At 35.2% G+C, this 26,023-nt stretch overlaps 1 protein-coding gene across 3 annotated transcripts in view; it reads left to right on the top strand.

Annotated features, from left to right (window-relative positions):
• RASSF4 (Ras association domain family member 4) overlaps window positions 1–26,023 on the top strand; it is a 1,767,318-nt gene that overhangs the window by 53,083 nt on the left and 1,688,212 nt on the right. For 2 of the 3 annotated variants that reach the window (XM_044056756.1, XM_044056755.1), the window contains exon 1: window positions 1,740–1,974. The exons of the other annotated variant lie outside the window; for it this stretch is intronic. In XM_044056756.1, coding sequence (XP_043912691.1) covers window positions 1,959–1,974 — 16 coding nt within the window. In that variant the 5' untranslated portion in view covers window positions 1,740–1,958. Of the gene's footprint in view, window positions 1–1,739; window positions 1,975–26,023 lie in introns of those variants that run through there. 3 annotated transcript variants of the gene reach the window in all.

The following is a 26,023-nucleotide window of genomic DNA, read 5'->3' as shown; positions in this document are numbered from 1 at the left end:
GTTCCACAGTTGGTGCTGAAGAGAGGATTTTGAGCCCTGGTGCTGAGGGAACTGCAATCACTTTTGAAAGTTTAGTTCTAGGCTCTGAGCTTTTAGATTCAGGATCTCTAGGAGAAGAGGAAACAGAATGGCTCCTCTTCCTGAAATCCTTTTTGGGAGGGGTGAACTCTTTGACACAGAAAGAGCCTCCAAAAAAGGAGTTTTAAGCAATCCTTTCAAAATTAACTTGTTACTTCTCTCGTTAAGGGTGTGGGTACTGAAGGCCGTACAAATCTTACAAGGTGGCTGAGTCAACAGGTGAGGCACTCCCATACATATTTACTCAAGAACCATGCAAATCCAAATTCAGCATTTTATGGCCACACTGGTCGCAGGCCTTAAAACCTGAAGTGCCTTTTTTATCAGACATAATGCCATTGACAACAAGATAACCCAACTTTATAAATACAAGTAATGTTGAATTCACACAAATAGCAACAAAGTTCTTCCACCAACAATAAAGGACCAAAGATTAACAAGAAAGGAAAAAAGGAGACTACCAACAATGGTATCCCTAAGAAGGTCCGCTAATGATTGGCAGATAGATTTTTACGTGCCGAGTTGCCAGCCCTGATGCACAACCTTCAATGAAGGTACGCCCATTCACGCATGTCTCCACGCAGAAGACGCTCTAGCTGAGAATCGAACCAGACAGCGTCTTACTGTGAGGCAACAATGCTGGTAGGTATTATCAAAAAAACAGATAATGTTTTAATCAAGAAAGAAACAGCTGAGAGTGAATGGCTTGATACGTCCTCACAAGTACTTGGCAAACGAGATCTGAGGTATTAGGGAGAGAGGCACTATGGGTAATCTTAGCTTGAGAGTTTTTGGCTGATGCAAGCTTGGTACAGTGCCGATAACCCGTCAGTAAGGAATGAAAGAAGATTAACAACATTAGATTGTACTGCACATGCGTACGGGACTTGCAGTCTCAGGCTTAAGCAGTACATCACTGGTTTAATTAGCAAGCCCAGGAGAAACGACAATCTCTGTTGCTATTTTTCTTTTTGAAAGGAAAAAACAGTGTGATCTCCTGACAGTTTAGAGGAACTAGAAATATTTGAAAATATAAATAAAATCAAGTATGTTTCTGTTTGCAGAATATTCTCCTTGTACTTTTTTTGGTCTTGTACGTACCTCTCAATGTTTTATTTAAAACTGTGAATACATGTGCATTGTGTTAATGAAAGAAAGTCATCAGTTATTGCTAGAATACATCACACGACAGATTCACAGAGCGCTACACTTTTTCTCTTTTGATGTCCCTATACATGGCATTATATGGTACTGTGCAGGATCATAAATGGGAATAAAGTGGATTTTAGCCCCCCCCAAAATGGCGAACATAAGACACTCGCTCAACAGTGCAGTACACTTTCTCTCTTTTGATATCCCTATGCATGGGATTTTACAGTACTGTGCAGGATAAATGGAGATAAAGTGCAAAACAAAATGCATTTATTTCATGCCTGCATCTTTGCAGACAATACAAACCACAATTTATTTAACAGAAAAAAAAAGTATGGCTGCTCAATAATACTTTAGCAGCCTGCCTTTTATTGTAGCCGTATTCTTGATTTACAATGGGCATGCTGGTTTGGCTGACCAATCAGCATGCTCTTTTTGGAATGTTAATGGTCAGTCATTGTATAATAAACATTTTTGTCTTCAGTTTCATATTCAGAGTGGATAGATGTGTTCCACAAATGTTGCATCTTTTGCATACAGTCGCTGCCAAATTTAGCATATATGGAATTCCAGATAGAGTAGCATCTGACAATCGATTTTCTATCTCTTGCATAGGATTTGCAAACTGTATAATAAGAAATATGGTATGGAATTACTTCACTAATTCTCTAATCTAATCTATCATCTAATAGTCTGGCAAAAAGGGGCACTTCAGTGATGGAAAGGGGATGAATAATATAAAAGGTGAGCATGTAAAACGTTTTTATTGTGTGTTTACATAATTTCTTTCGATGTTGAAAGGTATATTCTGCGCAGTAATCTCTATGCTCAGAAAGCTAAGATGTGCACTTGACTTGTTTTTCTTAGAAGTTTTGCTATCAATGCTTGCAAAACAGTCAGCTCAGTAACAGACATTTGCTAAATGTCAAAGATGAGAATTTTTTTTGATCTCTAGAGGTTTGCATGAAGAACTACTATTATGGCCCTAAATGGGCTCTGGGCATAACTAAGTATTCTTTAGGTCCAGGGTCTCACACTGTGGTCCTTGTTCATCATAGTTCCTCTGTGAGGAAGCACGTCAGGCAAACATGGCAAGATGGGTAGCAACTGCACCAAGCTGTGAAACAGAAAAATTGCATCTTTACTTCTGAAGTGCAGATTCCAGCATATTTGTTGTCACTAGCATCTGATGAGACACCTGTACCTTTACCTGTTGCACTAAAAAGATTGCAAAGAACATTTGCCTTTGGTGACGGCAGACAGACTTATTTTTCCGGTGTGCTTACAGAACAGCAGCCTCACTTCATCCCGACTCATTAATGGCTCCCAGCTGTTCAACTAAATGACGGTGTTAGATAGTGGTGAAGAATTTTGAACTAGTAAAGAGCAAAACTGCACCGCTTTCACCAAAACCTTGATATTGTACACAGGCTTTATTTGTACAGTGAGACTGACAATATCCTTAGAACTGAAAAAGAAAAACAGACAAAAAATGTGGTGGCTTAAAAATCCATTAAAAAATGCATAATGTTTAAAGTTTTGAAAATGCATGCAGCTGGACTGATAATGTGCCTGTACTATAGCACTGTCACTATGAACAGAATGATAATGTGCCTGTACTACAGCACTGCCACTATAAATAGTTAATAGTACAAAAAGGAAGATAAGTAAAGTGTCTTGGGTCTTAAAGGGTTAACCTAATTACTGGAATGCCCTTATACATTGTGAAAGCATTCTGAAAAGTAGCTTTCATTTTAAGACATGAACAGCTCACTTTAGCTCAAATACTTTGCAGGCTTCCATCCAATGCACATTCTCTGTTAAAGACTAGATTTTTTATTAAAGTTGTTAAATCAAGTAAAGATATTTGGACTTTATTTTAATAATAGCAGTCTGTTGATGAAATGAGCTCTTTGCTCTGTACAAACTCAGTATTATGCACTGAGCGATTTAGTACAGTATTAAGCTGGCATAAACAGCCATGTGCACTGCACTTATGTTTAGTGCATAGTAAACAGCTGTACAATGCAGCTTTTTTTAAGTGTTGCATCACAATAATTACTCAAATCTTAAAGGAGTCAGAATTTCTGATTCTATACTCCTTCAAAGAATTCTGACATGAAAGGCATGTTATAGTTACGTCTTTCTGACCTTTTCCACATTCCCATTCTAAACATACACTATTGCCTTGTCTTTCTTTACACACATTTTACAGATAACAGATTGTTTGATGGCCAGCTATGAAAATTAGCACCTAAAGGTATATATATATATATATATATATATATATATATATATATATATATATATATATATATATACATATATAGATATATATAGATATATATATATATACATACATGTATATCTATATATATATATATATATATATATATATATATATATATATATATATATATATATATATATATATATATATATATATATATATATATATATACATTTGTGCATATTCAATTAAAAAGAGGAGCAAAATTCTTGGAAGTGATATAAACACGCAAAAGCATGTCATCTGCCGGAGTGTAAGAGGTCTGGCCACAGCTGGATGGGGGCTGGGGATGGAAAGGCAAAACAATAGGCCCTAGCTACTTGATTTAGTAAAACAGGTGGGGGTCAGGGAAGTCTTCCCAGGGGACCATGTTAGACAGAAGCAATGCCTTTTGAATGGGAAATTCTGTGGCTGTGAACTACGTCACAAGAAAGACAGGTCATATTTCAAAATCATCTATGTGAGTGTCGAAAGTATTTTTTTGTTTTCATGTTGCCATTAAAAGGGCCATTGTACATGACACAGGGTTAATTGTGAGTGTAGTATAAGTTGATGTGTCACATGACTTTGCATACCCCCATCATTCAAGCAGTCAGCTTTCAAAGGAAACCCAGCTTCATGAGGTAAGTCAGACTGGAGTTGTGTGCACTGCTAAATGTAACTGATAAAATCCCAAATAACATGTGACTTTTGTAAGGGTGTCACAGAACATTTTGCAAAATATTGTAACAATGCTTACATGAAATGATCCTCACTATAAATATTTACAGTTGTGCTGTGCTTTATTTCTTCCACAGTGCTGAAACTGCTTTTTGTGTGAATTTCATGGAGGAATGTTGAACTGTTAGGTTATGCTTTGTTTTGTTACTCTCATGATTATGGTTGCTTACTTTCAGACAAATGTGGTTTCCATTTGAAGCAATGCCTTTTTATATCCTCTTATCCATGTACTAATGTGTTTCAGAATCATCAGCAAAGTGTTTGGGGTGAGATCTGCATTGAGATAACTATGTTTATAGATAAAAATATATGGCAATGAATATATTGTGATCTTAACATTTGCAAGTGAGAAGCATTTTTTTTTTTCTTTTGCAGTAGAAAAGTAAGGCTAGAAAGAATTTGGTAGACTAGGAGAATATATTTTTCCTTGAAAATTGTCTTAGGAGTGAGACAGATAAGAGTGCGTTTGAAAGGGCTTGTTTACAGTTCTTTTAAACTTGGTTTGCAAGTTAAAATCTTAAATTTTATACATTCTAAATCCCAATAGAAAAATGCGTTAAAATATGTCCTGCTGAAATACAATGTGCACATTGCATATATATATATATATATATATACTATTTTAGCAGCAAAGTGTGTCAATATGGGGAATGATACCAAATGCCAATCTACATAGCTGCTTGAAGTTCAAGATAGATGCATAACCCTTATAAATACTTAAGATATTCCATATCTGGTATGATTTTTAATTTTGCAGTTATTTCTTGCATTTGGTAAATTAGAAGACTGATATTATACTGGTGTGTTTAATTCTGTAAATGTAATATAGCATAGTAACACTGTCTTAATATATAAATAAGCCAACATTTTAAAAAATATATTTGGTGAATGTTTTAGACACAGAAACTTGTGGTGGTTGCACTTAATATTGTGCTATACTAGTGAATCAAATTTAGGCTCAGCTTCATGCTGGAGGGGCATAAGCTGGGTGTGTGAGGGTGGCGAGCTGGGATTGAACAGTTTAACAAGTGCTTTCCTTTGCCTGAGAGAGAAGACTACATTACTGTAACATCTGCAATGGAGTAAAGGCATTAGTAATAATATAGGGTGAGATCTGATCAATCAAGTGATCAAACAGATATCAGGATTGCTACAGTATACATGTCTGTGTACATATGCAGGGTTTAGCTAACAAGTTTCGTCAGTAAAAAATTACCAGCCATTTACTGTTTAAATTAATTCCTGAATTAACAAAATGTTCTTCAATGAGAATTTCTTTTTGGGTGTTATATCTAACGATAGTTTTATTTCCCCATTGACATCAAACATTTATGTCACTTATGAAAGAGCCTAGCAACAGTGTTTGGTGGAGACGTGCCTTAGATGATATATAGGAGGCAGTATAGAAGATGAGGAAATGAATGAAGAAAAGGAATCGACTACGAGGAATTACCGTTATCACACATTTTTATCATCTTACCTGTTTAACTGATTCTTTTCATTTGGATTCTGTTTTGCTTGAAAGTGTACCAATTTTTATTTAGTTTTTTTTTTGTCATTAATTTCAGTAGGTCTGAAGCCTGTGATTTTGTGGCCCCACTTTTCACTCTACCCTCTGTAATAAACATAGAATAGGTACACTACCTATCCTATATTTTGAATAAAACAGGAGATCACAATCATTCTTGCTATAATCAGTGTTGGCAGTATACACACAAGGGTCTATATTAGATGACCGAACTTTCAAAAGTTCGACTGTCATATGTTCAACACCATATGATTGAATTTTTGAAAGTTTGAATGTTTTAACGGAAATCTCCGTACAGTGCAGAATGGGGAGATTTCGTAGTTGGTATATTTAAAGAGCGGAGGGTGTGGTGGACACAGCCCCCCATGTGGGGGGGGGTGCAGGAGGGCTTTCTTGCTTAAAATGTTCAGGTAGGTTATTTGTGTCATTTATTTTTATTAGATTTTTGAACTTTTAAAAGTTCGATCATATGGTGTCAACCATATGACAGTTGAACTTTTGAAAGTTCGATTATCTAATATAGACCCTACACACAACATACCACATCTTGGGCTATGGGAGAATTTATAAATCTTAACATATTTTGGGTTTAATGAGTGTAGTAAATCAAGGTGCAATCACAGTATTATGAGGGAAGGGAAATGTGTCTTTAATGGTTACAGCTTATTTTTATTTGTTTCTTTATTTTACACTTGTTTACTGTGAAACTCTGACTGGGATAAGACCCATTTTCAGCAGAGCCCAGGGGTGAAAAGCTCCACATATAGAGATTATGCAAAACCTATACAAGAAATTATACATAAGTTACATAAGAAATTATACAAAAATATACAATACATACAGTACACCAGAAGTTACATTTTGTGCTATTATAGCTGACATTTGTATTATACAATCATCTGATATAATTCCTTATTTTAGTGTAGACATTGTAGTTTCTCAAAGAAAGCTGAGGAAAGGATTGTAGGGAGGAAACTCGATAGAAAAAGATGAGGTTAGCGATCATCAAGACATGAGAGAGATCATAGATTATGAGGTGGACAGGGAAGAAAAAAAAGTATTACCAGAAACTATTAAAACTACTTAGCCAGGGGTAGTACAGGAACACAGCTTTATTACTACATCATACAACATTTGTCTAAATTCTGACAAACCAACAATAATATCTCATCTGGTTAAAGGCAAAAGTGAGAAACAGAAGTAGAAAAAGAATGAACCCGACAGATAGTTCTAGAATTAAGACCGAGAAGCATAACTTAATCTAAAGTCTACACATATAAAAAAGAAACAAATTATAAAAAAAAACACCTTTTAAGAGGAACTCTTGATATTAAGACTCTATGTCCCACCACATCTCTTCCCTCGATCTCCCTAGCACCCGTAGCAACTTCCTGCATTAGATCACTTTTTAATAAACTCAAACCTTGTTCCCCATCAGCCGACAAACTCCCTCCATTATTTCTCAAACATGTAGCCGAATCCATAGCAGACCCTGTAGCTATACGTATCAATAGATCCATCCAAGAAAATACAGTACTAGATATTTGGAAAAAAATATTCATAATACCCCTCCACAAGGGAGGAAATTCTACAGAACCCTCATATTACAGGTCTATTGCCATATTATCCCCCTTATCTAAGATACTGGAAAAATGTATACATAGACAAATACTAAACCACCTCTTACAGGCAAGACTAATTACACCCACACACAGTTTCTGATCCTCACACAGTACTACCACTGCCCTCCTATCTTTCACATGCAACATTGCCCAAGCCAGAGATAATAATAAACTCATATCAGCTCTATTCCTTGACCTATCCAAAGCATTTACTACCATTTCCCATCCCATCCTCCTAAACAAACTTTCCAACCTACAACTCTCTACCGCCACTACCTCCTGGTTTAACAGCTACTTCTCAAACAGCCTGTCAGATGGCAAACATCCTTCTCCCCCTTTCCATCTTGTTAAGACTGGGATTCCCCAGGGTTCTATCCTGGGCCCTCTACTTTTTAATATATTTACAAGTAACCTCCATGTCTCCTGCCCCCATTCTACCTTAATATAGTACACAGACCATTCCAAAATTATTAATACCTCCAACAATATACAAAATCTCCACACTGTCACTCAACAATCTCTGCACCTAGTAGAGCAATGGCTAACTGAAAACAATCTGCTTCTCAATACCAAAAAGACCAAGCTTCTCCTTTTCTTTCCAAAAAAACTCAATCCAGCTAAAGACAGATTCACCAACTCATCCTTAGATGATACAATCATCATCACCAAACTAGGTCTTCTATACCGGAATAACAAGTATATACCTAAGAAATCTAGACCTATACTGGCTCAAACATGTATTCTACCATCCCTACTGTATGCTGCTCTCATACTTACTAACCTCCACAATAATTTCTTAACCGAACTAGAAATCACCTATAACAAGATAGCAAGATTTTCAGCCAGTAACAGCTACAAATCCCATCATTGTATATCCCTGAAAAGATTAAGATGACATGAGCTTCACCACTTGCTTCAAATATCACAAATATAAACTTTAAACAGCATCCTAAATAGCCCCAACTCCTGCCCTGCCCTTACATCCATAATTACACCCTGCACACCCAATTACATCCATAATTATACCCTGCACACCCAATCATCACCTCAGAAGCACACAACAAAATGTTCTGCAGGTGACCAAGCCAAACAAAAAATATAGGAAAAATGCTTTGCAGTCATTCAATTGCATACTCATGGAACAAACTTCCATTGCCCCTTCGCTCCACTACCAAAAGTGGTGAATTCAAAAAGCAACTAAAAATTCATTTCCAACATGCATGGATCTGTACTTGTCAGGAAATTACCTAATGAATTTTTCTTCTCTCAATTAACATGTCTGCTTGGTATCTACCTAAGCTGTCTACACAAATTATTCTCTGCAGTTAATACTTATGCTATTAAATGTATCTTTGTTGTACTGTGTCATGTTGTTACTCTGATTTTTTTTTTTTTTATTTTAGGCATTGCTACATTCCTTGTAAATTACTTCATGTTAACCAAATTTCTCAAACATATTGTTACTATGCTCTCAAAATACTGTACTTTTGCCTTGTATATATTTGTATTGTATATTTCTCTCTGTTTTTATACTAAGTATCTTAAAACTTGAATTGTTAGTTTTTTCTTATTTTTTAATTACTTTCCTGGAGCTTTTCTCCTCAGGACTCAGCTGAAAAAAAGGCTCTCTGGGTCCAGTCGACTGACCCAGTTAACAAATGTAAAAATAAAAATAAATTTAAATAAATAAATAAAATATATATTTTTACAAAGTGGAAATAGCAAAGCTTAACCCAGTACTCTTGAAGAGTGCTACACCACTTGGTACAAATACAAAAAAAATCATATTTCCTTCTACTAAAATGGCATTCTTCTGTCAGCATAAACATCATCTTTGCAACAGACTGGCTGCCTGGAAATCTTCCAAGCCCTGCCCTAAATCAACACTTCACCAAAAGCAAGCTTAGGAAAAGGTTTAGCTGTGTTCACTGTAACACATCTCACAGTCATAAATGAGTGGTTCATCAGAGAAAATAATGCTAACTCAGTAAGTTATTCTTAAGGGGAGACTTTAATATGATACTATTTTTATTTACTTATTTTTGAATTCATTTGGTGACTGTCTATATGTGTAGTCCTTTTTCACATATGACCTGAAAGAAAAGAAAAAATATTTTTTATTTATTTAACATTTGTTTACTGGAAAAGTCCAACTTTTTCAGTGGAGGCCCAGGAAGAATGCTCCAGATACATGTCTTTGCAATGGAAGCAAACTAAGGAAAATATACAAAGGAATTCATTACTAAAACTATGTACACAAAAGTGAAAAAATGTAAGTATCAGAATATGACAATATTAGGCAGAACTACCCATATTAATTTGCCAAGGCTGTTTTTGCTACAGCTCCAAATGTACAGTTTTGTTCAAGTTCATTTTTATAGCACTTGCATTCAAGAACTATTGCAAGTAAACCACACATATATAGTAACAAATGAAATAAAAGGTACAAATGTTAGAAAAACAGCTTATACTAAAACACTATAAATAAAATATTTAATAATTAATGTATTCCTGTTGATAGGTTGACATCATTCCTTGCAAATGTTGAAACTATAAAATTACATTTGCCAAAACTAATTTCAGTGAACCATGGAGCAAATAATTTTTTTGCAGGATGGCAAGCCACCTGCGCCTCCATAGAGTAGTACAACTCCCTCCTCAACTTATATACCTGCTGTGAGGTCATATAACAGTGGAGGAAAGAGAAAACTCCACTATCACTGAATCTAGTTTCATTGGATCTAATTTTAATTTTTATGATTCGCTTAGACAGCTGTCACTCTAATGACAGGTACCCATTATTAATTACTAAAGTTCAAATAGTATTATATACCATGGTAAATAAATGGGTTTTATGAGACCTTTTAAAACCTAACAGTGTGGATGATTCACTCAGCCATCGAGGATATCCAGTGGATTGAAGTCCGATAACAGAAAGACTTGGTGCAAAAGATCACCACCCATATCCTAAGGCACTGCCAAGTAACATGAACATATGGGCATTAACTGGATACCAAGGGATCAACACTTCCTTGGGAAATGGGTCACCCATTTCAAACAGGGCTAAATAAACCAACAGCACAGTTTTAAGGAAATACAATATCAAACTAACAACCAATGCAGGCTATAAAGAACTGTGGTAGTATGTTGAAAAATTCAAAACACAAGCAGTTCTGGTAAACATGCAGATATCAGAAACTATGGTTACATATGGAATCCATCATGTCATGCTCCAAAATCCTGTAGAAGTGACCGTGAAACAAATATTGGGTAGCAAAAGACAAGAGTATGTTTTCTAGTTTCTGCTTACCAACTCTACTAGGTCATGAAATACTGCAAAATGTTATCAAATATTCCTAAGATTTGACGTGTCACATTCCCATTCCTTTGCATATGAGGTATATGTGATAGCTACATGCTGCAACTTAAAATATATTGTTACTGATTAAATATGTATACTCAACCACCAAAGCCACTACAAAACCACTAAAGTGAAAGAAGCAGCAAAGAAATATTGGCTCCTAAGAACACCATTCACTGGCTTTCCTGCATTCATCAGAAGTGGCTTTTACACACAGTCAAGTGCTGTTAAAACATTGTAGCACTATGCTGTAACCAAATGTTTCCATACAATTGATAGACTTAATTTAGAAATCATTGACTGAACCATCATACTGTAGTAATCATTATCAACTGTAGAATCATACTGCACTAAACATTATTGACTGTAGCATGATACTGTACTAATCATTACCAACTGTAGCATCATAATGTACTAAATGCTATTGACTGTAGCATGATATTGTACTGATCATTATTGACTGTAGCATCATACTGTACTAAACATTATTGACTGTAGCATGATACTGTACTAATCATTATTGACTGTAGAATCATACTGTACTAATCGTTATCAACTGTAGCATCATACTGTACTAAACTTTATTGACTATAGCATGATATTGTACTAATCATTATTGACTGTAGAATCATACTGTACTAATCGTTATCAACTGTAGCATCATACTGTACGAAACTTTATTGACTGTAGTATGATATTGTACTAATCATTATTGACTGCAGTATCAGACTGTACTAAATGTTATTGACTCGAGCATGATACTGTACTAATCTTAGCTTTCTACAGTGGGAATGTATCTTCATCATCTGTATTAACTTAATCTTGCTCTTAATTACACTTCTATAGAATTGTGACTTAATCTGCAAGCTCGTTACTCTATATACATGTTCCCAGCTTATGTATAGTGTCTTTCCTTCTTTTTATTTGATGATAATTACCTGATCTCTAAGCCTAGGTTTTAATTCTTTCTAGTCTTAAAAGAGTACTCTACCAGATGTTTAAAATTGCTTTCTAGTATTAGAAATAGATTGTTATGTTATATTTATGTTTATTATTATCTATGTTGGAGCTTTTCTCCCCAGGCCTCCACTGAAAATGGACATATATCCAGTTTGGACTAGCCCGGTCAACAAATGTAAAAGAAAATAAATAAAATAATCGTTACTGACTGTAGCATCATCCTGTACTAAACATTATCTCATGTAACATGATACTGTACTAATCGTTATCGACTCTAGCATCATACTGTACTAAACATTATTGACTGTAGCATCGTACTGTACTAATCATTGTTGACTGTAGCATTATGCTGTACTAAACATTATTGACTGTAGCATCATACTGTACTAATTTTTACCAACTGTAGCATTGTGCTGTACTAAACATTATTGACTGTAGCATCATACTGTACTAATCATTGTCGACTGTAGCCTTATGCTGTACTAATCATTGTTGACTGTAGCATTATGCTGGACTAAACATTATTGACTGTAGCATCGTACTGTACTAAACATTATTGACTGTAGCATCATACTGTACTAATCATTGTCGACTGTAGCCTTATGCTGTACTAATCATTGTCGACTGTAGCCTTATGCTGTATTAATTGTTTATTCAAACTCTGATATTTCTGTATGTTTGGCAATAATTTACACATCATCATTAGACATTTAATGGACAATATCACATGCATAAAAAATGTATTGATCTTAGGAGTTATTAATGCTTTAGCAAGTTTGTATGAAAACTGACATGCTGCTTTCATGGCAGCCTCATTTCCAAATTGCTGTGGGATTATGCACTCTATATTGATCATATTTTTGATGAGATGTCTGTTAAAAAATCCATCCCCTCCATTACCATGTTCCAACCCAAACTCTGTGCAGAATCTATTATAATGTCATTGTGTTGGTACCAGCTTCCTAGTATCAAGTCCCTTAGTTGCGCTGTAATTTATGGAGATTAAGGAGCCCAATCAGGTAAATTCAGGTGGATATAACAGATCCCGTAGCAAACAGAGGAGGAGAATTCCCCCGCTGTGCTGCCTACATTTCTATTTGGCAGTATGAATGAATGAATGAAAATAGGCCTTGTTTAGTTGGGCTAACCAGGTCAGAAAATATATGTAAATATGTGAATAAATGGTACTTTTAGGTGTACATTATTAGGTGAATATTGTTCTAATTCCATGTCTCTCAACTGCCATGATTTATGCAGAGTGCTATGATTTTTGCCCTTAGATTTAGCTGGGCTTCTCTTAGATTTATGATGCTTTTTATAAAGTCAGACGTGTCTTGGAGTGCACATTTTATTAAATACATAAACTAGGTCTATACAAAGATCCACTACCATTAACTATAAAGGGCCTTGTATATAAAGAGCTTCTACTGTAATAATTAAATAAGAAAATGCTCCTCTTTCTTACTCTCTGCTATGGTTGTTATAGGACAGTGCTATGATTTTTTAAAGCTCAGAGGTTGAGAGGTATGGTCAATGCTCACATGAATTTTGAACATTTTTTTATGGAAATTCTGTGCTGCCAGCAACATTATTATAGCAATCTCAGTAGACACCATGTATTATATTTACTAGCTACAAATGCACTATAACTATGACTCATAAGCTGAAATCATTGCGATGTATATAGTCTAACCGTCAGCAAATGCCTCAGATCGGGACTGAATCTACTATTTCTGAAACTTCTGGCTCACAATACAACATTGGGGACTTTTGTGAAACATCCGCTTCACTTGTATCTCTCTGACATCTGTATCATGGTTCACTTTTGTTGCATATGGACTGAGATCTTCAGGGTAGTGAGTGGTATTATGATATTATTCATTCTGATTTTCATCCAATCACAGTACCTACCGTAAAGGATGACTTTGAAGTGTAATGAGACTACAGCAGTCTGTTAAGTGATCACATTAGGGATGCATTTGGGGCTCACATTATTTGTATCTTGAATGTACATGGAATTCAATTCATGAAATACCATTTTCATAGCATGATAATCACCCTGAAATGTATGAAGGATTGTCTCTCCCCTCACAGCAACACCTAAATTAAGTTTTGTCATGGTGGGTCTTGTTTTGACTTGATTATTTAGGTATGGTTCTGTACTGGAGCAGAAAGAAACAGAACCTTGTGTCCTAATCAAACAATGAATTTAACATTTTTGTTTCATTTCAGCTTTAAACTGTATGAACACCTTCTGCTAGGCTATCATTTGCAGTAAGCTCACGTATACAAGTGGAATAGATAGGTTTATAGCTAGTTACTAGGCCTAAAGTCCAGACAAAGTGTAGTCTGGTTAAGTGACTTGCTCGCGGTCACACAGTAGGCAAATGAGGGCTAAGTTAATCAAACTCTATACCACAGGAAGGAGCTCATTAACAGATATAGGCTTTTCACCTGCACTAATTATATTCACACATGAACTTGACATCATTGTTATATATGTTCTGGTAACCCATAAACAGCAACTAATCTGCTTAACATATTTACTGTGGCCAGTCATGTAATCTCATTGATGGGAACACTTCTTAGAATTCTGAATATAGGTCCATAACAATCATGAATGTAGTATTCCTAAATGTTCCCGTAAAAGCCATCCTCCTGGAAATTCCCATGGATGAATGATGCTTATCTCAACCTTTTTAATGCCATTGACACAATATGATATGTTTCATATTCTATACCCACATTCTGTTGGTCATATAATTTAGTCATTTGCCTTTTGCTACCACATGAACATCAAGGTGTTCATTATCATAATACCAGGGTACCTAATATGTAGTTCTCCCAGTCCTCCTTTTTTCTAAGTTTCCATGGATTGATAACTTCTCCCTGCAGGATGCAACATTTTTGTACTGACTTTAAAATTTCATATACTTTAGACGCTTTTCCACTTTATGAGGCATTCCATCATGAAACTTAATACTCTATATAGTTTTGTAATTTCTTGTCATTACATGTATCATTTCATATTTCATTGTTAGTGGCACAACAGGTTGTACACTCACCTTTGGTGCTGTTAGCCCAGATGGCTGTGGGTTCTATTCCCACTGCAGGTGATCAGATTGCTGAACACTAGTGTAATATTAGAATATTGCTGCACTCAAGTATGTCATTCTTCAGATGAGATGTTAAACAGAGACCCCATTTGCTTGAGTTGGTGGTAGCATAGGTGGATATAAAAGATCCCATGGTACCTACCAAAAAGAGTAGGGGAAGTTTTTCAGTGCCCTGGACAAAATTCTTCTAGTAGTATAAAAATAGTCCTCCCTGAATATAGGTCACTAGCCTAATGGACTAATCTGGTTAACAAAAAGGAAAAACAAAGAAATAAATCAATAAATAAAAAATAAAATAACTGGAATTTCCTGACAATGACCTTGTATAAGTAATTTTATGTACTCCGCTATATCTTTTTTAATTACCAGCAGTTTCTGTTTATTGAAGCAGTCAGACACCATTCGCTTTGTCATGTCTTTTTGGAACTCTGTATTCCGTCTGATAATTATATGTTGATAAGATGACCTCCCATCTTTGTCTACATGCCTACCATGGGGAGTGGACTTGTTATAGTCACCATACAAGTTTAGTTATAAATTTATGGTGTATCCTACTTAAACCTTCCACTCAGACGGTACTGCTAGGTAATGTCAATGTGATTTTGCACCATAAATCAAATCCACAACTTTTTTTCCATCCAGGATTATTGCCTATTTGTTGGGGGTATCTTCTGTACAAGTATGTGATGCTTCCACCTAATCAGATGGCATTACATATTAAATCAGCTTCGATACCATATGAGGAAACATTGTAAGCTAATGTAAGTGGCAGGGTTTGGTTGCAATGTACCAAAACATTATCACACATTTGTAATGGTTTGCATTTCTCAGTTGAATTCATTTGCAGATATCTTAGTTGTCATGGAATGCATTCGTTAAGCAACTTGTACAAAGTTGCCTGTCCTGTACTCTCATAAGGAACAACCTTTAAATAGCAGTTACTAATCAAAAATGGAACCTCGTTCTCTCATATGTGGTGTTTTAGACAGGATTTACCTCATGAACTGATTTTATCCTTGATGAAGGTGAATTCCATTTTATCCATCACATGCTCAAGATGGTCAGCCTGTGACTTGTTAAGGTCACATTTTGATTTTTTTTTCATTCTTACCCACCAGACTCTTGAACATTTTTGGAGCACATTCTGTAATTTAAATGTAAAGGCATCGTCGTTCTGAACAGCTGTGATTATACTAGTAGTATGTTTGAGATGCTGAGTAATGAACTGTTTTATAAGCCATTAGAACTTGAGTCAGTTCAGATACACTCAAATAGAGTACATTCATTTTTACTAGGGTTATTACATAGCAATATTATTGATCACACTCTATTTTCTTTTCTTGATGTACCACATCCTTTAGTCCCTTTGATCAATGGCTTACCTAAGATTCATAAAGCCTTGACAAAACCTCCTTTACGACCTATTGTTACTGGTAGAGGATGGCTCACTGAGCCATCCTCCATCTATATAGAGAGCCATCTTAGACCAGTTGTTGATTGCAATAGTTTCATTCTGAAGGATACACATCAATTTTTAATTGACCTTTATGATTATCTTAAGGGAACAAATTATGACTTGTATTTTACTTTTGTAACCATGGAAGTCTCTTTTTACTGTTATTCCCAACCAGACTGGCATTGACATGGTTACTAGATATCTTAAGAGGAATACCACTATGACTGCATTGATGATTGATTTGCTCATGTCTTTATTGCACATAGTGTTATATAACAATGTGTTTAGCTTTGATGGGAAGTGTTTCCTACAGACAGATGGCGTGGCTATGGGCACGTCCTGTGCCAACAGCTACGCCAATCTGTTCATGGCTGAATGGGAACATGTATTCATGCATTCATCACCCATTTTTCTCAGACATGTTTTGTTTTATAGACGCTTCGTCAATGACCTTTTCTTTTTATGGGGAGGGTCATCCACTGAGTTGGACACTTTTGTATGGTACATGAATGAATGTACAACTTACTTGAAATTCAGCTATGAAGTTTCATCTACTAAAATATCCTTTTTGGATGTTTTTATAGAAAAGTTACCTAATGGCCTTGTGAATACAGGACTATTTAGGAAACCATGTCATAAGAATTCTCTTTTACACCGTAGTAGCATGCATCCAGGTTATGTTTTCAATAATATTGTTAAAGGACAAGCCATAAGAGTATCCAGATATAATCCGACCACTGCTGGTTTTGAAAGAGATCTCTGTGATTTAAATCAGAGGTTGTTAGAGCGAGGGTATGCCGACAGAGATATAAATAGGGGAATTGTGGACTCACTCCCCTTGCGGTTTAGTACAGCTTCTCCTTACTTCTCAGACAGGGATCTGATGGTCATCTCGCCCGACCATGACACAGGTCCCAGAACATCAAGTGTCAATAATACTGCTTTTTCATTATTTTATACTAATGATGTGGGCAGGATAAAAGAACTAGTTAAAACACATTGGAATATTCTTACTGTTGACCCGAAAGTTAAGGAGGTGATAGGAGTTACCCCTCAATTTAGATACAAGAACAAGAAGAACCTTAAGAGGTTATTGTGTGATAGAGGAACTATTAGACCACATGTTAACACCGATTCTGTGGGGACTCGACCCTGTGGCAGCTGTAATTTTTGTCGTTATATTAATTGTGATTCTACTTTTGCTCATCCCATTAGTAAAAGTTTGTATTCATTTAAAACTAGTGGCAATTGTCTAACAAGCAATGTGGTATATCTTGCCAACTGTTCAGCATGTGAATCATTCTATGTTGGGAAGACCAACAGACGTCTGAGGGATAGGGTCCGAGAACATCTTTATAGTATTAGGATGGCCCAAAAGACCAATGCTCTCTTTAAACATGTGTTAGAGTCAGGACCCACACATACTTTTACTTTTCGGATTATTGAGGAAATTATTTCTAATATCAGAGGTGGGGACGTCAGGACACATACTGAGAGTAGGGAGAATATATGGATTTTGAGGCTTAGGTCAGATGCCTTGCCTGGCCTCAATACCACTGTCTCTGTGAAGCCGTTTTTGAGAATGAGGAAGCTTAGAACACGCAGATGATTTATTATATTATTTATTATATCAGCTATGAAAAGATTTATGTTCATTGTTATATTCCAAATATTGTTGAATGTTTTATAGAAGCATTATTTGCATCACTTGTAGTAGATACTAGAATCTGTTTTAGCATATTAGGTTAATGTTTATATAGTCATAGATTTTACACATTTGAGTGTTTATGTATTTTTTTATGATATGCCATTTATGCTGAATCTTGATCAGTCTTCTTCGCTTTCTCTTTATGCTTGAGCAGTAGTAAGTGTTTACAGAGTTGTGACTACAGTCCGTATGTTTTGAATGGATTTTGCAGGAACTCTACCTGAGCTCCGTTGCTTTTAAACTTTAAGTGTTGACCTTTTTTACTTAATTGACTATTCACTTAATTGTTTTATTGATTTTATTCCCGCCCTTTTTTGTATTTAAACTTGTTGTTCTGTTACTTGTTCATTGAGTCTGATGAAGCCGTCTGGTGAAAGCGCCACTGCGTTTCTACAGGAATAAAGAGTATCTATTGGATTTACATTTTGCCTTTTGAGCCTTGATTTGGATTTCTTATACGTACTTTTAGAGATTTTGCCCTCAGCTGTGTTCGCCTACTTCATTCGTGTTTCCATTTATTATCTTATCTTGTGTTTGGAGGGCGTTCACTCTGCTACAGCTGTTCATACTTTTTGACATTCTGTAATTTGTTTAAGAACTCAATCTGTTTTTCTATTAACTAATAAACCATCATAATACATTGCTATGTTCAAATCTGTAAGTAGGTCTAAAATGGTAGGTAGAGAACTCCCATCAAACAGTAAACTAATATACACATATTTTTGTACCAATGTTTATGTATTTCTTTGCATTACCATCAAAAAATGCTTTTTGATAAGCAGTCGCTGAACTTTCAAGATTGCATTTCCAGCTACGCAGCCACAGCTGCTATAAAAATATGTATAGTGTTGTGAAACTGTTTTACATCGGATTTGTTACAGAGATAAGTGCACATAGTTGTTAGGGTTATCGTCTGTCTGTCTTTCTGTAGGTCAGCCTTTTAGAAGCATGTTAATATCAAACAGCCGACTTTGCACATGACTGTCTTTTTTATTATCATCTTACTTCCAAAATAATTTTTCATTTGTTTTATGGCATGGTTTGTCCTACAAAATCCCAAACTTTATTAAGAATGTCTCATTTTGGGCTTCTAAAATCATAGCCCTGATAGTTGTCCACAATTATTTTTGTATAGTGATCCACCCGTAAGAAGTATTTTTTTCTGTAGCTGAATCAGTTTTATAGAAACTATGCTGCATACCGCTTAACTGTCCAGATTTTTGCAGAATATCCAGATTTTTGTCTCACATTTTTTGATTGATCCTCATAAAATTTGTGATTTTCCAGCAAATCACTGAGGACTGAAGTTAATAAGTAATTAGAGATATTTGAGTTTTAGGCTTACTATCTTTCAAAAATGCATTGTAACACAAATTCTGTTATTCTAGCAACTAAGTTTATAAAACAAATATTTAAAATCTGTCCCTATTTTTGGTCCTTTGCCCCCCCCCCCATTATTTTAGGCTTTATTCAGATTTCTTGCTCTAAGAAGTTGAAAGATATGCTCTGATGGTGTAAAGGGATAAAGCCCTGACTATGGTCCAGTTAAATCAGCTTTGATTAGTGGCTCAGACAACTGATGGAGCAGCAAGGATGGATGATGTTTCCACCCAGTGAGGGAGGAGGACTGCTTAGGTATTATCATCAGCAGTCTCTAGTGGAGGCTGGAGACGCTGACACTGGGGATGTAACCAAAAGACAGAAATAGGGTGGGGACACAGCTAAACAGGTGGGGCAAAAATGATGCCCATCTGCATTGCTGTGCCCGACCCTCACACCAAACATGCAAAACCCTAGAAGGAGAGAGAAACAAGAAGATCAAATAAAAAGAAACATCCCTGGCACAAGATGTTGGACAAGATCACCATGGATGCCCTTAGGCTCCCTGATCAACCCCAGCTTAATCAGTTTAGACCAGTGGGGTTAAAGAAAAGCAAGTAGACCTAGAGACGAATGGTGGCACAAGATGCAGAGGAAAGGAAAAGAGCCCCCCCCCAAACAAAACAAACAAAAACAAAACAGTTTTATAGAAACTTTAGTTGTACACACAGGACAGGAAAGTATTAATCTGTAATCCTCAATTATTATGGTTTTGATGAAGTGATACTATTCTGCAATATAATAAATCAGGAAAGCGAGATGTACCAGTTCCTATAGTAAAGCCAAAGCTCGGACCAAAGTAGTAAAAAAAACTTGATTTATTAAATAACAATGGTGCTACACATCCTCGTTTAGAGCTTTAAATCCACAAAATAGTGAACTTCCTCAGAACACTTTAACATACAACTACCTGATATTTAAAAACATTTTGGCACCAAAATAACCTTCATTCCAAATTTAAAGTGACATTTACAAAAAATATATTTATATTGGTTGATTTTTTAGAATGTATTTTTTAGAAAGTATTTTAAAGAATGCATTTTTAGTATGATTTTTATAGGATGCATAATAATCAGTATATGAAATTATACAGCACAACATATAAACAATTTATATTTACACAGAATGATGACTGTGCATACTGCATACTGCATATTGTTTATGTGTTCGTAGAAGCAATATTGATGTTATATATTTTTTAGTAAATGTCACTTTAAATTTGGAATGAAGGTTATTTTGGAACCAAAATGTTTTTAAATATCAGGTAGTTGTATGTTAAAGTGTTCAGAGGACGTCCACTATTTTGTGGATGAAAGCGCTAAACAAGGATGTATAGCACCATTGTTATCTAATAAATTAATTATTTAATCAATCAAGTTTTTTACTGTTTTGGTCTGAGCTTTGGCTTTACTATAGGAACTGGTACATCTCGCTTTCCTGCTCCAGCAGTTTTGTGTGTTTACTTACGTTGTTGTTGGCTGTTTGCTGGTTTAATATAATAAATCAAGGTGTTGCAATGAAGGAGAAGTGGCCAATTGTAGTGTATGAAAGCATTTGTGCACCAGTTGAAAAAATTTCAGAACAACATTAATTCAAAAACAAATGGCTATTGTTGAGTACAGGCAAATTCGGACCAGCACAGTAACTTTTAATTAACAATATTGACAATGAATAAATGCAGCAAGACATATTACCGTACAGAGTAAACAGAAACAGGGAAAACTGACAAAGGTCTCAAAGTAAGTATTTATCAGCATATGTATGGTATTAGAAATCAGGATGAGAACAATGCCTTAGCTAGACATGGGGTGATATGCCCTGGTTTTAATAAGTTTGCCTTTTTTATACTGGAGAAGATTAAATGTAGCCTCAAAGATGGGGTTTGAACTAACACGTTACTGAGGAGGGAGTTGTTTTGGCAAATGACTATGAATAGTGACTAACCTTCAGGTATTAATGACACTATCTCTATAGCCTGTATGTTGAAATATAAGCAAATAAATATTGAGTATTCATTTGTTTTGAAGATGTCTGTATTCTGAACTGGTGAAAGAGCTCAGTCTTGCTAATTAAAGGTTACTGTGCTGGATAGAATTTGCTTGGTGTCTTATTCACCAATGGCTGTTTTGGGGGATTTTGAACTATATGCTGATTTATCCTTGAGTAACAGAAGCAGTTCTCTGAAGTGCCAGTTAACAGCTCTTGGACTGCACTGATAGTGTTGACATCTCAGGAAGAGTGACAGGGAGGGACTGTCAGTGCTCATAGGATTATAAACTGACAATCCTTTTAGAAACCTGTTGTTTAGCTACTTTCTTTGGCTGGAGCTGTGAACAGCTTAAAACACGCTTTGAGAGAAATGTATATGATGGCCATTTAGGAAAAAGCAATATGCACTCCTTCTGCAGAAGATAAGATGTTTAAGATGTTCTGTAAGATGCTTATGATCCACTACTGACATTTATGTCATTGGGTTGGAATCATACCTCTCAACCTCTTACAGCAAAAAATCTGGATAAAGCTACAAATAATGTGGGGGACAAGGGTTCACAAATAGGAACACTTTTTAAATATTGCTCTTGTAAAGTTAGAAAGTTGATTGAATAACAGGTTTCACATTAGCATGAATTTTTCTGAAGGGTATGAAGTCTGAAACTCAAATCTCTACCATTATTTTCTGAGTTCAGTCTTCAATGTTTTGACAGAAAACCAGAATTTTATGAGAAACAGACCAAAAATAAGAAGCAAAAATCTGGACATTCTGTGAAAATTTGGCTAGTTGAAAAGTATGATGGAAATTCAGCATCTCTTCCCAATGTTTAGCATGACTCATATAAAGAGGACTTGAAAGCAATAAAACAAGTTCATATTAATATGGCAGGCCTTATACTGGATATTTTGTGGAAAAAGATAACATTTTATTAGAAGCACCTAGACTGATGCTAATACATTAGAATAACTCAGAAAATAAAGATAATATATAAAAAACAACATTTTCTGAGTTCCGAAGTAGAGTTTTCTTTCAACACAATATTACCATAATTTGATGTGGTACTGTCAAATACTGTCAGGAGTGCATTTTAGGTTTAGATTTTGGAGATTTCAATTATTTATTTGAAAAACAAATACTGAAGCATTTACTCATATATAATCTATCCTGCTGCGTTTTTATTGGTCTCCATTTTGCAGTTCCAGGACAACGTAATGAATTTTTCTTCTTAAAACTTTTCATAATCATTTTACAAAAAAAAAAAAAAAAATGTCTATGCCATTTATGAAAAATGCATATGTTTATAGTTATGAAACAGCATTACAAAAATGCAGTGGTGGATTAGGACAGCTGCCTGATTTCCCCAATTCCAGAGGTGTCCATAGCCAGACACTCAATATCTATTTTCATTACAGTTTTACTATGTTCAACACTGCTAACTCATTTTAGTTTAGTTATGTGCTTAACATAAACAGTAATCATTCAGTGCTTCCTTTTAGGTTTAGATAAAAAAACAGGAAAAAAAGTGGCAGATGACACTGCAAATACTTATCCTGTGTACTCATGGTGCATGCACACAATGGGAAAGTGTGACTGTCCAGCTAGGAGAGCTTTATTTCTTTCTTTTTTTTTCTTTCTTTCTTTCTTTCATGAAAAACATTCCTTTACTATAAAAAATAAATGGCCTATGACAAGCATATTCAAAGTGCCTGCAGCGTTTTTGTTCTTTTCCTTCTTGTGTATCACTGAGAAGCGAATCATTTACTAGTCTGGAGTCCAGTTTAAAAGAGCAGCAGCACACAATAACCCTGTTTTAAATCCTGGCAGGCAGCCAGATATTGACATTTGGTAGAGTTGACAGCTGTATTGGGTAAATGTCTTCTGTTTGTCCCGCCAATTAAAAAAATGTATATATATAAGAATAGAAAGATGCTAAGCAGTAAAAGTACCTTTAATACAAATTATTTGAAAATGGAAACAATAGAGTCTGTTACATGCTTAGTACCATGGAAACTTAATAATCAGTCTGGCACATATAAATAACAATTTAACAGGAGTGTACTGATCAAGTTAGTCACAAAAACTAAACTGACCTCAGAATCTGTAGAATTTGTAATAAGTCAGTACAGCATCTGCGCATTTGTGATGAAGACAGGTAGTTTGAATGCAGATGTGTATCTGAGAGTTTGTACATGCATTCATGCACATAAGTCTGCCGAAAGGTCTCCTGAAATCTGTAGCCATATATGTCAGTAAAATCAGATATTCAAAAGGTCTTTGATGCATATGTGCTACAAAAGAGGTTAAAAGTACTATAATATATATATATATATATATATATGTATATATATATATATATATATATATAGATATATATATATATATATATATATATATATATATATATATAAAACACTTAAAGGCCACAGAAAAATTCTTAATTGTTGTTTAATGTGACATTCACAATGCTCTTCTCTTTCTTTCTCACCCCAGCTAAAACATAGACACAGGTTACTCAAGGTGAGATTGGGGCATGTATTAGTGTTTTCTAAGTGCTGCATTCAACTAACTGAACTAAAGTGCTTTACCTGCTTGCTTCTGTTTCCAAAAATGTTAAGATAAGCAGCTTCAATCTGTACTGTAAAGGCAATTTGTAATACTGAAATATGTATATAATTTGCAAGGAAACAAATTTCACTTTTATCAGTTGGAAATCACACTGGTCTTCTTGAAACTGTAGGATTAGCAGCTATAATTACTCAGCTACATTGGCAAATTCTTAATGTCAAGAATGGAAACAATGTTGAGAAGATACCTAAAGAAATATTACAAACTTGCATATGTGGTTACATTGCATTAATGCTGTTCAGACTTACTGCTTACTCAGACAATGTAAGTCTCCACCAACTAAAACAAGGAATACAAAGTATTACAGTATCTTTTGACAGTAATTACTGCTTTGTAGTTGTGTTTGCCAGACATCATAGGACTTTGCTGTTGGGTAAGACAGTGTCATAACTGTAGTTTATGAGCAATATTTTTTATTATAGTTACTCATTTAAATAGGGTGGTGGTAAATCGTTTAGCATTGTCGCCTCACAGCAAGAGGTTCTCCGGTTTGATTCTTGGCTGGGGTGCCTTCTGTGGGGAGTCTGCATGTTCTCTTTGCATTCACGTCAGTTTTCTCTGGCTACTCCGGTTTCTTCCCACATACCAAAGACATGTGTCTGGAGTATTTCTCCCTGGGCCTCCACTGAAAATAGGCTCTGTCCTAGTCAGACTTTCCCTATCAACAAATGTTAAATAATTAAATAAATACATTTAAAATGCCTCCCTGGTCTGGCATTCTTTTATTTAATGGCATGTTACATGCAGTGATGCAGTCAGGCACTGCATATTGATGACTAGTTTTGGTCATGGCTGTAGGCTATACAGGTACTGATGGAGATGTTTGTAGAGAAAGGGTAAAACAAAAACAGCACAACAGGCAAGATGAACTTGTATGGTAGTAGACATATGGTGATGGCCACTGACAGCAATTCGGTGTTTGTGTCAGAGTGAGCAAAAATAGCTTATGGCTCACATATTTTATCTCAGGCAGAGCAGTAATGTATTTGACTTACACTGTCCCTGATTTTTCTGACATGTTTATTCTGCTCTTTGTAAAATTTGTTGCTTTCTAATAAGTTATTGTGGATTACAGTCACTGAATAATGACAGACATTTGGGTTTCAATTCTTCATATACTTCCAAAAAATCATGCTATTTTAAAAACTGTTATTCTGGCAAATTTCTAAGTATATAAGAGCAATATTTAAAATATATATTCACGTTTTCCACTGATTCATGCACTAAGAGGATGAAATATATTTTTATTACAATCAGATAATCTGTCTGGATTTGTAGACTAGTGTGGATTTATGTGATATAAGTTGGAACACAGGCTATTTTGTGTTTGCGTGAAACAAACTTGGAATACATTATTGTGTACATGAAAATGGCTAAGCCTGGCTGTCACACTCAGATTAAACAATTATTAGCCTGGCTTTGTAGACCTAGTGTACATTTTTGTAAAACTAGTTGAAATACTTTACAGTGGCCAGTATGGTGGGGGAGTCCCTGGTTTTAAAATTGACCATGGCCCACAGTACAATTAATCTGTCACTGCAAGAAATGCCATGATCACATTTTGGGTGAACTCCCCCCAAATTATTTAAGGGCCACATTTAATTAACTAAGCATAATATTTTAATTTCAGAAATTTGCTACATTTTTGATTAAGACTAGCAATATAATGGAGTGTAGGGCTTTAAGACGAGACACAAAATTAATTCATATTGTTAGATATTATAACAATGAATATAAACTCAATTAACAACCTTCATTTTGAAAAAATAAAAATACAAAAAGAAAAGGCCCTGAGGAGCTTTCTTTACCATCTGAACTTAAAGTGATTATAGTCAAGTGCAATTAAGGGTTTTCAGCCTTGTAGAAAAGGAGAATACTTGATCCAAAAAATAAAAAAGAAACTACTATTTTTCTGATGTTCTACACCTGTGTGGAAAATCATGTCTTCACAAAAGTGTTCACCTGAAATATTTGACTTTTACCAGTGCAATAAATATACATTTGACATAAGTCATTCTACAGTCCAACTGAAAA

Source organism: Protopterus annectens, chromosome 14.part0 (assembly GCF_019279795.1).
Source record: "Protopterus annectens isolate FY-2018-M chromosome 14.part0, PAN1.0, whole genome shotgun sequence".
In the NCBI taxonomy this organism is placed as follows: domain Eukaryota; kingdom Metazoa; phylum Chordata; order Ceratodontiformes; family Protopteridae; genus Protopterus; species Protopterus annectens.
Note: the sequence above shows the minus strand (reverse complement) of the source record. Positions and strands in the feature narration are given on the sequence as shown.